This window comes from Trichosurus vulpecula, chromosome 2 (assembly GCF_011100635.1).
Source record: "Trichosurus vulpecula isolate mTriVul1 chromosome 2, mTriVul1.pri, whole genome shotgun sequence".
Classification (NCBI taxonomy): domain Eukaryota; kingdom Metazoa; phylum Chordata; class Mammalia; order Diprotodontia; family Phalangeridae; genus Trichosurus; species Trichosurus vulpecula.
In genome coordinates this window covers 10056019-10068813 of record NC_050574.1, presented here as the reverse complement: position 1 = coordinate 10068813, position 12795 = coordinate 10056019, and the positions used below count along the sequence as shown (strand labels likewise).

At 41.2% G+C, this 12795-nt stretch overlaps 1 protein-coding gene across 1 annotated transcript; it reads left to right on the top strand.

Moving 5' to 3' along the window:
• The first annotated feature begins 470 nt into the window (after positions 1–470).
• Positions 471–1394, top strand: LOC118839731 (olfactory receptor 2L3-like). The gene has a single exon (XM_036747259.1). It carries the CDS (start codon positions 471–473, stop codon positions 1392–1394), a length of 924 nt encoding a protein of 307 aa, XP_036603154.1.
• Positions 1395–12795: the final 11401 nt, after the last annotated feature.

Genomic DNA, 12795 nt, shown 5'->3' with positions numbered 1-12795 from the left:
GTGTCTGAGGCCAGATTTAAACTCAGATCTTCCTAACCTCGGGCCCAGCATTTTATCCACTCTACCAGCTAGCTGCTATAACAACAACAACACACATTTACATAGTATTTTAGGTTTTCAAAGTACTGCATATATGGTACAAAAGAAATAATCTTATGGAATAGATGTTGTTATTCTTTCCATTTTACAGGTGAGGAAACTGAGGCACAAAGAGGCTAAGTGACTTTCCCAGAGTCACACTGCTAGCAAATGTCTGAGGCCAAATTTGAAGTGAGATCTTTCTGGCTTCAAGTCCAGTGTTCTTATCCAATATGCTGCCTAGCTGCTGAAACATCAAAGCATCAGAATAGAGAATCATTGTTAATATGCATGGATAGGGAGATTCTCGGAGAAACTGAAGAGCTCCATGGCAGTTTCTTTCCATTCTCTCATTTTATCCCACAGGAAAACAATTCCAGAAACACCCTCCCATGGAGGAATGGAATCACACCACAACTGGTTTCTTCTTATTGGGGCTCTTTCCCCCAACAAAAACTGGCCTGCTCCTCTTCCTCCTGGTTCTCCTCATCTTCCTAATCACCTTCTTGGGTAACTCAACAATGATTCTCCTCATCTGGCTGGATCACCACCTCCACACCCCCATGTACTTCCTGCTCAGTCAGCTCTCCCTCATGGACCTCATATACATTTGCAGTACAGTTCCCAAGATGGCTGTCAACTTCCTTTCTGGGGACAATTCCATTTCTTTGGTGGCTTGTGGATTTCAAAGTTTCTGTTTCGTAGTCATAGCTGGTGGTGAAGGATTACTCCTGGCATCCATGGCCATTGACCGTTATGTGGCCATCTGTCGCCCCCTCCATTATCCTCTGCTCATGAACAGGAGAATGTGTTTGCTGATGATTGCTATGTCTTGGGTCATTTCATCCATCAATTCCATTTTTCATACAGTATATATACTCTCTATGCCCTATTGCAAGTCCAGAATCATTAATCATTTCTTTTGTGATATCCCAGCCATGTTGCCTCTAGCCTGCATGGATACCTGGGCCTATGAGTACACAGTGCTCTTCAGTACCACCCTGTTTCTTTTGGTCCCATTCAGCTGTATCATGGCTTCTTATGGTCGGGTTCTCTATGCCGTCCATCATATGCGCTCAACACAGGGGAAAAAGAAAGCTTTCACCACCTGTTCCAGTCATCTGACTGTGGTGACATTCTATTGTGTCCCATTTGCATATACATACCTGAGGCCCCCATCTTTGCATTCCCCAGAAGAGGATAAAAACTTGGCTGTTGTCTACACTATTCTCACCCCTATGCTTAACCCCATCATTTATAGCCTGAGGAATAAAGAGGTTCTGGGAGCCTTCCAGAGAGTCCTTGGGAGATCCTAATCCCAAAAAGAGTAGCTGGGGATATAAAGTCATAGGAACAGAACCAGAAGGAATCTCAGAAATTATGTAGACGTTATCTTATTGGACATTTGAAGACACAGAGGCCTTATAGTTCCACCAGTCCAAGATTCCTATATCAGAGATTGTTTTTCCTAGAATAAAATTAGTACTTTTTTAGCATCTACTATACATTAGGCACTATGTGAGGTGCTGAAAATGTCATCTTTTTTTAAAAATTAGATAGGTCCTTCTCTCAAGGAGTTAATACTCTACCGAGCATTTAGATAATTTTCAAAGATAAGTAAATACAAGCTATGTATAAAGTAGGATAGGTGAGTATAAACTGGAAAGACCTCTGTATGCCTCATGTGGGGAATGACATTGGGGCTGAGCCTTGAAGGGAGGCAGAAAAGGGTCTACCCTTTGAGGAGCCAAGGCATTATAGACATCGTGGATATTCTGTGCCAAAAGGCATGGAGACAGTATGTATCATGGAATTTTGGGTATCCAGCAAGAGGAGTAGTACGGCTGGAAGGCAGTGTGAGTGGAGATCTGTGATGGGAATAAGTCTTGGAAATGTTGACTAGAGACATATTGGGAAGACTTTGAAATGTCACACAGAGGAGTTTGCGCTTTATCCTAGAGAAAGTGGCGAGTCACTGAAGCTTTTTGAGTAAGGGCATGACAAGGTCAGAGTTGGGCTTTAAGAATATCAGTACTTCCAACATTATATCAGGACAGGTCTAATGATACAAGGCTCAAGTCAAATTAAGAGAATAGAAAATAAATCAGTTTTCAGACATAGAATGTTTATCACACAGATGAATCCCTGATATGTGGTAGGCTCTTAGGAAATGTCTGTTGAATTGTTCAATTGGAAAAGATTGATAGGTAGTCTTCCTGGGTTTAGGATTTCTTATTCATAGTACCAAATCCATATTATTGGTTACACAGACTGATCTTGTGAGAAACTGTGGATGGGAGGGAAGGTCCCATTTTGATGAAAGAATTTTTCATGGTCAGAAAACATAGAAATGAAATGGGCACTCATTGGTAGAGGATTGAAAAATAGTGGTCTTTGACTGTCAGAATATGACGGTTATGTAAGAAAAATGGATAAGCAGAATTCCAGAAAACCTGAGGAAGTCTTATATTAACTGATGGAGAATAAAAGCAGGGTATCAAGAGAATTATATATACTGAATAAAACAATGTAAAAGAATGAACTAAAAGCAAGAAACATCAGAACTTAGACCAATGGGAAGACTTATCCTGACACTAGATGGTGGTTTATGAAAAATATGCCACAATCATCTCAGTAGAAATGTCTCAGTTTACTAGTGTGGAATGAGGCCTTCACTGTCAGATAAGGTGAATGAATGAACAAATGAATGAAAGAATGAATGAATGAATAAATGAATGAATAAAAAAGCATTCATTAATCTTTTCCTAGGACATAGGTACTATGCTAAGCAGTGATGGTTCAAGTAACACTGAACAATATAGTCACTGAGCTAAGGGAATTTACAGTCTAATGGAGGAAAGCAAAACATAAAAGGGAGATAAGAAGAGGAAAGGGGAGCCAAGGGTCCAGCTGCATATATAGAGAGAAGAGAAGATGGCCTTCTCATATTCCCAGGCTAGATGCCTTAGATTGTTACCATAAAGATGGAAGAATAATAATAACAGAAAAATAATCTGACTTCTGAGAGCCAAGATGATGGAATAAGCTGTAAATTGCCATAACTCTTCCATATTCATCTCCAAATAACCATAAAAGAAAATCCCAAAATAAATCCTGAAGCAACAGAGCCAACAAAAAGAAACTTGGGTAAAAGGTCTGTCTCACTCAGAGTGCAGTCCAAGATAGGAAGTGTTCCAGCAAGGCAGCAGTAAGGCCCATCTCAGCAAACAAGCCAGAGATACTGAGCCCCAGTGCACAGGAGCAGACAAATTCAACACCAGAAGCACCTATATGCCTCAGCATAGCCAGGGGAATGGGAAGATTCCATCTCTGAGAACTGCCATATGATTCAGCATAGTGCTGGGCAAACAAGCAGCCTCCAGAGGCCAGGCCTCCACATCCTTCAGTGTAGCCCTTGGGAAATGCAGAAACACCCCCCAAAACCTTAGAACACACCAGTCACAAGCACTAGAACCCCAGCTCAGCACCAGGGAGGCTGCCAGATCCCTACATCATCCAGCAGTGCCAGCCATTCCCACTCCACCCCATCAGTGCAACACTAGACACAAATGTCTTCCTTGGACCCCTGGCATAAGAAATCTGAGATAATGTGCCTTCCCCCCTGGGGAGGAGACTTCAAATTTAAAAGGAAGGCAAAAGACCCCCCAAAATGAGCACAAAAGAGCAAAAAACAAATCTGACTAAAGAATATTATTGTGGTAACAGGGAAGATCAAGACACAACCTCAGAAGAGAACAATAATATAAAACAACTATAGGCAAAACCCCAAAGAAAAATGGGAAGTGGTCTCAACCCCAGAAAGAACTCATGGAAAAGTTCAAAAAGGAGCTTAAAAATCAAATAACAGACCTAGAAGAAAAATTATAAAAAAGAAATGAGAGTGGTGTAGAAGAATTATGAAAAAAGAGTCAACAGCTTAGAAAAAGAAAAAAACTGCCTAAAAAGTAGAACTGAGGGGCAGCTACGTGGCACAGTGAGCAGAGCACCAGCCCTGGAATCAGGAGGACCTGAGTTCAGATCCAGCCTCAGACAATTGATACACTTACTAGCTATGTGACCTTTGGCAAGTCACTTAACCCCAATTGCCCTACCTTCCCCCTCGCAAAAAAAAAAAAAAAAAACTTAAGAAAAAAAAGTAGAACTGGCCAAATGCAAAGGACATACAACAAACTACTGAAGAGATAGAGAGAGTTATGAAATGTAAAACAGATCATTTTCATTATATTAAGTTAAAATGATTTTGCAAAAACAAAACCATTGCAACCAAGATTAGAAGGAAAGCAGAAAGCTGGGGAAAAATCTTTATAACGAGTTTCTCGGATAAAGGCTTCATTTCTCAAATATATAGGGAACTGAGTCACATTTATAATAATACAAGCCATTCCCCAATTGATAAATGATCAAAAGATATGAGCAGGCAGTTTTCAGAGAAGAAATCAAAACTATCTATAGGCACATGAAGAAGTACTCTAAATTACTTGTGATTAGAGAAATGCAAATTAAAACAATTCTAAGGTACCACCTCACACCTATCTTATTGGCTAATATGACAAAAAAAGAAAAATAATAAATTTTGGAGAGGATGTGGAAAAATTGGAACAGTAATGCACTGTTGGCGGAGCTGTGAACTGATGCAACCATTCTGGACTGCAATTTGCAACTATGTCCAAAGAGCAATCAGACTGTGCATACTCTCTGATCCAGCAATACCACTACTAGGTCTTCATCCCAAAGAGATCATAAAAATATTTATAAGAGCCCTTTTGGTGGTGACAAAATATTAGAAATTGATGGGATGCCCATCAGTTGGGGAATGACTGAGCAAGCTGTGGTATATCAAAGTAATGGAACACATATAAATAATGATGAACAGGCAGATTTCAGAAAAACCTGAGAAGACTTGTATAAACTGATGCAAAGTGAAGTGAACAGGCTCAGGAAAACATTGTACACAGTATCAGCAATATTGTGTGATGATCACCTATGATGATTTTCTCAGTAACACAATGATCCAAGACAAGTACAAAGGATGCACAAAAGAAAATGCCATCAACATCCAGATAAAGAACTGATTAGACTCTATCTAATATCAAATTTAGTATGCTTTTTTCAGTTGCTTTATTCTTTTTGGTTTTTTATCTGTTTCTTCTTTCACAACTGTGACTAATATTCATTAATACCATTTTCAGAAGAGGGGAGGGGAGAGAGGGAGAAAAACTTGGAACTCAAAATCTTGTAAAAATGAATGGTAATGGGGGCTGAGCCAAGATGGCAGCTGGAAAACAGGCACATGCTTAAATTCTCCCCCAAATCCCTCCAAACACCTGTAAAAATGGTTCTGAACAAATTCTAGAGCTACAGAACCCACAACATAACAGAGTGAAGCAGGTTTCCAGTCCAGGATGGCCTGGATAGTCACTGGGGAGGGTCTATTGCACCATACTGGGAGCATATCACAACCCAGCGTAGGCCACACGAGGACAGAACAGGCGCAAAGTAGATGAGTAGAGTAGGCTTCAGGGCCTTGAATTGCTGAGCTGTGGCGGTTACCAGATTTCTCAACCCAGAAACACCAAAGACAACAGTGGGAAAACTCCTGGATCTTGTTGAGAGAAGTGCATGGTCTGCCCCCAACCCTGGGGGCTAGGGGAAGGAGGAGGAAGCTACTGGCTACTTCCAGAGCTCCAGCATCAGCTGCTTTCAGAGTCCCTGGCCCACAAGGTTGGAGGAATTAAGTAGTGGATCAGAGAGGGAGTGCAGGGAATGTTTTGCTGACGCAGAGCCAGGGTTCCATTGCTTTGCCCTGCTTGGATCTGGGTCATGGTCCTAGTGGTTGGTTCTTGGGGGAGGACAAGCCTGTGTGGTAGAGCTTGTGGTGCCTATGGAGAGGGAGTCCTCCTGGTAGCTAGACAATGGAAAGGAGTGCTTGCACTCACAGACCAGAGCACAGGCCAGGAGAGGAGCATCATACCACCTCAGAATAGAAGTAGCCATGAAAACAGCAGTGCAAGGCCCCTGAAGCTTGGGACCAAGCACTCTCCACTCTGAAAGCAATCATTCCCTAACAAAAAACTCAAGAGTCAAGGAGTTGTCAGGGAACATGAACAGGCAGCTTAAAAGGACTCAGATTATAGAGTATTTTTTGGTGAGAAAGATCAAAACATACAGCCAGAAGAAGTCAACAAAGTCAAAGAGCCTACATTAAAAGCCTCCAAGAAAAATATGAATTTGGTCTCAGGCCATGGAAGAGCTCAAAAAGTATTTGGAAAAGCAAGTAAGAGAAGTAGAAGAAAAATTGGGAAGAAAAATGAGAGTGATGCAAGAAAATCATGAAAAACAAGTCAATGACTTGCTAAAAGAGACCCAAAAAATACTGAAGAAAATAGCACCTTAAAAAAATAGACTAGACCAAATGACAAAAGAGCTCCAAAAAGCCAATGAGGAGAAGAATGCCTTGAAAGGCAGAATTAGCCAAATGGAAAAGGAGGTCCAAAAGACCACTGAAGAAAATGCTATCTTAAAAATTAGATTGGAGCAAGTGGAAGCTAGTGACTTGATGAGAAATCAAGATATTATAAAACAGAACAAAAAGAATGAAAAAATGGAAGACATTGTGAAATATCTCATTGAAAAAATCCCTGATCTGGAGAATAGATCCAGGAGAGATAATTTACCCTTGTGTGAATTCTCTATAAAATAGTCTTTTAAGCAAATGTACATTTAGCATTTGTACGATGTGGCCAGCTATAATGGTAAGAAGGGTGGGACTTTTTACTGTTTTCTCTTTTAGAATGCTAAGGCAATCAAGTGCCTTTAATGACTCTTGCCTTTCAAATGTAATGGCCAGCAAAGTGGGACCTTTTGTTGTCTTTTGTTTTGGAGTACTTCTCAGCACTGAGGGAATTGGGTATCTTTGAGTCTTGCCTTTGTTTGAATTGGAATTGTCATTGATTGGAAACAATGTATATGATGTGATGCTAGTGACTAAAGATCTTTCCCACACCCTTTTGCTAAGTAGACACTGAGCCCTCAGGGCCCTGAATATGGTATATGTGATCTGATGCTGGTGTTTTGTCTTGGGGGCACACTCATTAGAAGAGTGTAGGTGATTTGGCCAGATGAGACTATGGGTAACCATTAGAGCCCACCCAGCTTTGAAAACCCATATGTTGGTGCTTCTTTCTCTGGTAACTATATATGTAATGTCTATGGTCAGACAAGAGCCTATCTGTTGATTTGTGTTATTTTACTCTGTTTATAATTTCTGCTCGTAATTTCTGTTTGCATTTGCTCTGAAGGTCAGGGTTCTGACTTTTTCACCTGAACTAAGTGAATGATATATGTATGTTTAACTAAAGTGAAAATAAAATTGCTTTCCTTAGAAAAGCAGATCAAAGAACCTATGCTAGCAGCCCTCCTATATGCTCTTGTTGGTCTTTTTGTTGGTCTTTCACCTCCACAGCAGCTGCTAGAAACATTGTTGTTATGCCAGCCCATTGGAGTTGCACTCTGCAATATAGTTTGAATGCTTGCCAGTTCAGCCTGAGGAAGGACCTCAATGTCCAGTACCTTTTTTTACTAGGGGATCTTCATAATCTTCCCAAGACAATTCAAATGGAAGCTACCGAGTTTCCCAGCATGGCACTGGTGGACCACCCAGGTTTCAGAGGCATACAACAGGTCACCACAATGGTTCTGTAGACCTTACAACTACCTTACACCACAACACCACTACTTTACACCATACTCCACAATATATTCTGCATTGATATGTGACCTTACTGCTAAGATCATACTATTAAAATATATTAGAAGAGATGTGAATCATCATGTGAAATATTCATGACTAAACAAGGCATAGAGATGAACACAGAAGATAAAATGGACAATTTTTAATTACTAGCTTTATAAATTTTAAATGTAGCTAATTATTAGAAGAAAAATAGCTAATTCGGGGAAACTTCTGTAGAAGTTTGTATGAGAAATGTCTCACTTACAAATTGTTGCTCTTTGATTGTTTTCAGTCTTTGTGACCTTAATTGGGGGTTTTCCTGGCAAAGATACTGGAGGGGCTTGCCATTTCCTTCTCCAGATCATTTTACAGGTGAGGAAACTGAGGCAAACATGGTTAAGTCATTTATCTAAGGTTACATAGCTATATATTGTTACAGGCCGAATTAGAGCTGAGCCCTGTTCTCCTCGGACCTCCAGGCCCAGGGGCCTGCTGAGATAGATTCAGGGTTTTGGGATGTGGGTGGAGCCAGCAGGAGGGGTCTCGCCTTTGTTGCCTCCCTGGCAATTCCAGGTCTTTGCCCGTGCCCGGACCTGCCTGACCTGCCTGACCACGTGGAACTTCCAGCTCTCTGGCAGAACATGTGGAACTTCCGGTTCTTTGCTGGACTGCCTGCATACAGGGAGCTTCGGGTAGCTCGGGAAGAGAAGGGGAGGAGAGTAGGCGGAGTCGGGGCGGTCCTAGGACCCAGGTGTATTGAGTTTTCACCTGTCCTTCACCCACGTAACCAAAGAATGTACCTACATCACTAAAGATATAAATGTGCTGCTTGCTGAAATAATAAACAGAGTCATTTCACCATCTTGTTCGGCTCCCGCCCCGTACATTGTCTGCGAGATCAGGTCCTTTGCTTAGGCAGAGGCCTGGAGCTTGGGGGGAACCCGAGCATAGTTACGAGGCTTTGGAAGCTCGTAACAATATATAGATATAGATACATAGATATAGATATATACATATATATATATATATATATATATATATATATACATGCATGATTAGCCTTCTGGGGGGGGAGGGGGAAGAAAGTAAAAACTACACAACAGAGAACAAAAGAAAACTGACAAGGAAGTAAAGGAAAGAGGGACAGCTCTCAATGCAAGGTGCAGTATTTATCATATAGGCTTTCTTGAAATGGACATTTATTGCTGTACATTCTGAATCTTCTTTCATGTTCTGGTGTGTACATGGTAATGGTTTTTTTTCTTTTCTTATTTTGTATTAAAGTTTAAAATAAAAAATACAAATTTTAAAAATATGGAAATATGTTTTGCATGATTTCACATGCACAATGAGTATCATATTGTTTGCCTTCTCAGTGGGTGGGGGAAGAGCTGGATGGAGGAAGACAATTTGGAATTTTTTTAAATGTTAAAAATAAATAGTAATTTTTTTACATTAAAAAATAAAATCATTCATCATCATCATTTAAAAAAGAATTAATTGTCTTCAGCTCCTGTGAGAATGTTTGACTTTGTATTGTTGATGGTCATTGTGCCTACTTGCCTCTGGGGAAGCCTCCTAAAAGGAAGGCCCCTCCTAGCTTTTAGGCAGTTGGGTTTGAGTAACTTGGTGTTGAATGGTTTTTTGGTAAAGACCATGCATCTGAGCCAACAGACCTCATCCTTTCACTGTATATGGACCTAGCTAACCTTTAAGGGGTGGCATGAGGGACTCTGGAAGAGCATGCTTCTCAAAGCTGATCTTTGGAATTTTAAGGTTGTCTCTCAACTATGCAAAAGAAATGCTTTGAGTTTTGCTTTTTTTGTTTTTTTGTTTTGGAATTTGGAATCTGAGAGAACAACCACAGTTTTGCTACATGGATTTTGTGTCTTTGCTGGCACTTGAAAAGATGATGCTAAGCTCTCCCCAAGAGCCCAGAGGCCTTTCAGTAATTGGGGATGTGGACAAATATTTCAATTGTATCCCGATCTGATTAGCTGAGGACAGACAGGGGTACTGCATCAGTTGAATGTTTCTGCTTTCACCTCCCAACTGTGAATTACGATAGCAGTGATCTTGTGCATCCAGTGAGGGGGCCCTGGAGAGCACAGAACTCAGGCACCAGGAGCTTCCCCAACCACAGTGGCAATGGCTCCCATCAGAGAGGAGTCTCTGGTTTAGTTACTGTGTGACAAGAGGGCAAAGTGAGCATCTGGCAGTAACAACCCACAACTCTTCCTGAACACAGGAGGACAGTGGCATCTCAAAGCCCCAGCATCCTTCTACAGAGAGGGCCAGAGTGGGACCTGCCATTCTAAGAAAGGGATATTCAAGATAAGGGTCTTTCCTCATCCCTGAAGGGATGAGAGTCAAGACCTGCTTAAGGAAGTATCAGATCTCGATTAGAGGGCCAGACTTCCCTTTGATTATTTCAGGTCATCTGTGCCTAGCTTGAAAGGAGCGGTCCAGAGTGCTTTTAGGAAATTGACTCTCCACGAGTGTTCCTGAAAGACGACATTAGCCTTGTAAAAGAAGTAACCATAAAGTGTTTGTGTTTTCTCATATTGTGATATTTCCTTGTTCATTATTCCTATAAATGTTTCTTCAAAATGTTTTCTGTTAGAGACATGCCAAAGGGCTTGATAGGGGTTGTGCCAGTTTGGGCATTTCTCTCTTTAAACTAGAATGATGAATTTATTTAAAAATTATTTCTGGCAGATTTTTGCCTAAATTGAAGAGTTTATTAAATACATTTTTAACTTATTGTGCTATTGGCGTTGGGTGTCTTCCAAAGCTTTGTCCTCTTCTCTTTTCCCTCTGTTTCAACATCTCATTTGGCAATGCCATTGGCTCCCAAAGGTTTAGTCATTAGCTCTATACAAAGAGTTACTAGGCCTATTTTTTCTAGTCAATCTTTCCTAAACTACAATCCCATGTCACCAACTATCTTGGTAGCTAGGGGGTTAGGTGGATAGAATGCTGAACTTGGCATCAGAGAGGTGACTTCAAATCCTGCCTTGAACACATACTAGCTATGAGACTCTGGGAAAGTCACTTAACCTGCAGGCTTCAGTTTCCTCTTCTACAAAATAGGGAGAATAATAATCCCTGCCTCCCAGAGTTGTCATGAGGATCAAATGAAATAATTTCTAAAGCATTTTGCAAACCTGAAGGCGCTATAGAAATGGTGTCATTGCTCTGTGCACTGTGCTAAGAACTGAGATAGCAAAAACAAAACAAAACAAAACAAAATTAAGTGAGCGGGGTTTTCCCTGGGCCACCCAGTGCACAGAACATGGTAAACATTAAATAAATGCTCACTGACTGGCTGATATACTGAGGTGCCCTCTCCCCTGTATTGGTAATTAAGGTGGGACATTTTTTTACTGTTTTAGAATGCTATTAATTAAGTGTCTTTGATTGAGTCTTACTAGGTACAAAGCTCCAGGCACACACCCTTTTGCTAACTAGTTGCTAAACCCAAGGCCCACACCCTTTTGCTGATTAGGTGTAAATCCTTCTGGCTCTGACACAGTATATAAGATCCAAGGTTGTCCTTTGACTTTTGGTAGCTCTCAGTCACTGGAAGAATAGTGTGTGACTCTGGGCAAGCCATTGTTAAGAACTCCCTGCCTTGTAAACCCAGATGTTGATGCTTTCCTGGTAACTATGAATTGTGATTTGGTCTGTTTATATTGTGTATGTTTGTAATATTTTTGTATTTGCTCTGAAGTTCAGGTTGCTGCCTTTTCCTCCTGAACCAAGTGAACGATATTTTTATGTTGGATTAAAGTAAGATTGTTAACCCCTTAAAGTCACTTTCCTTAGTAAAGCAGATCAAAAGGAACCTGTGTTAGCAGGCCTTCTGTGTGCTGGTTGTTGCTGGTTTTACACAGCCACAGTAGCTGCTAGAAGAATGTTACTACATCCCCATATCCTCACTCTCCTCTTTAGGAGGCTGGGGCACAGAGGTTCCTTAACTGAGGTCCTTGAACTTGTGGGATTGTTTTAATATTTTGATAATTGCATCAAAATATATTTGGTTTCCTTTGCAATCCTGTGTATTATATTTTATTCATTTAGAAACATTATTCTGAGACAAGATCCAGAGGTTTCATTAGCCTGCCAAAGAAGCCCATGACACCAATAAGGGGAAGTATCACTATCCAAGAGCTAGTGCTGACCCTGTCCAAGGAGCTCCTGTCAACTCCCAAGACACCCCTTCTACCTCTCGTTCCTCTGTCCTGCACAATGGAGACTGATCCCCCTCCTTGTCCCAGAGATACACATGGAAGTGCTGGAATCTGACTCTCATTGTGGTATACAGAGATCAAAGTGCTTGCAGCTATAGTTCCTAAGATTTGGGGTTGGGGCAGCTACGTGGATTGGAGTCAGGAGGACTTGAGTTCAAATCTGACCTCAGACACTTGACACTTACTAGCTGTGTGACCATGGGAAAGTCACTTAACCCTGATTGCCTCACCAAAAAAATCCTAGGTTGTCTCAAATGGTAGGAAGAACTCAGCCCAGGATGCAAGTAGAGTCTTATTCTAAAAGGGCTCTGAGTTCCCCTCCTTGAGCAGAAAGCATGTCTACATCTGGGGAGCTAAACTGTTATCTGACTGCTCGCACTTGAGGGTCACATTGTACCCTGGGCCATGATAAAATATTTTTGGACTGAGAGGCTGGGCTTGGGGAGAGAGCATGAATAAGATCCTGGACGAGAAAAGACACTGGACTAGGAGTTGGAACACTTGGGTTCAGATCCCAGCTCTGTTTATAACTGTCTGAGTGACCATGGACAAATTTCATTTCTTTAATTCGCAGTTTTGTCACCCATACAGTGAGGGAACTTGACCTCATTATCTCTGGTCCCCTTCCAGACTCCCTTTCCAATGTCTGAATCTAAAAGGGACATCTTCCCAGTAAAGCTCAACCGACACCTTCCTTTCCCCTAGCTGTCA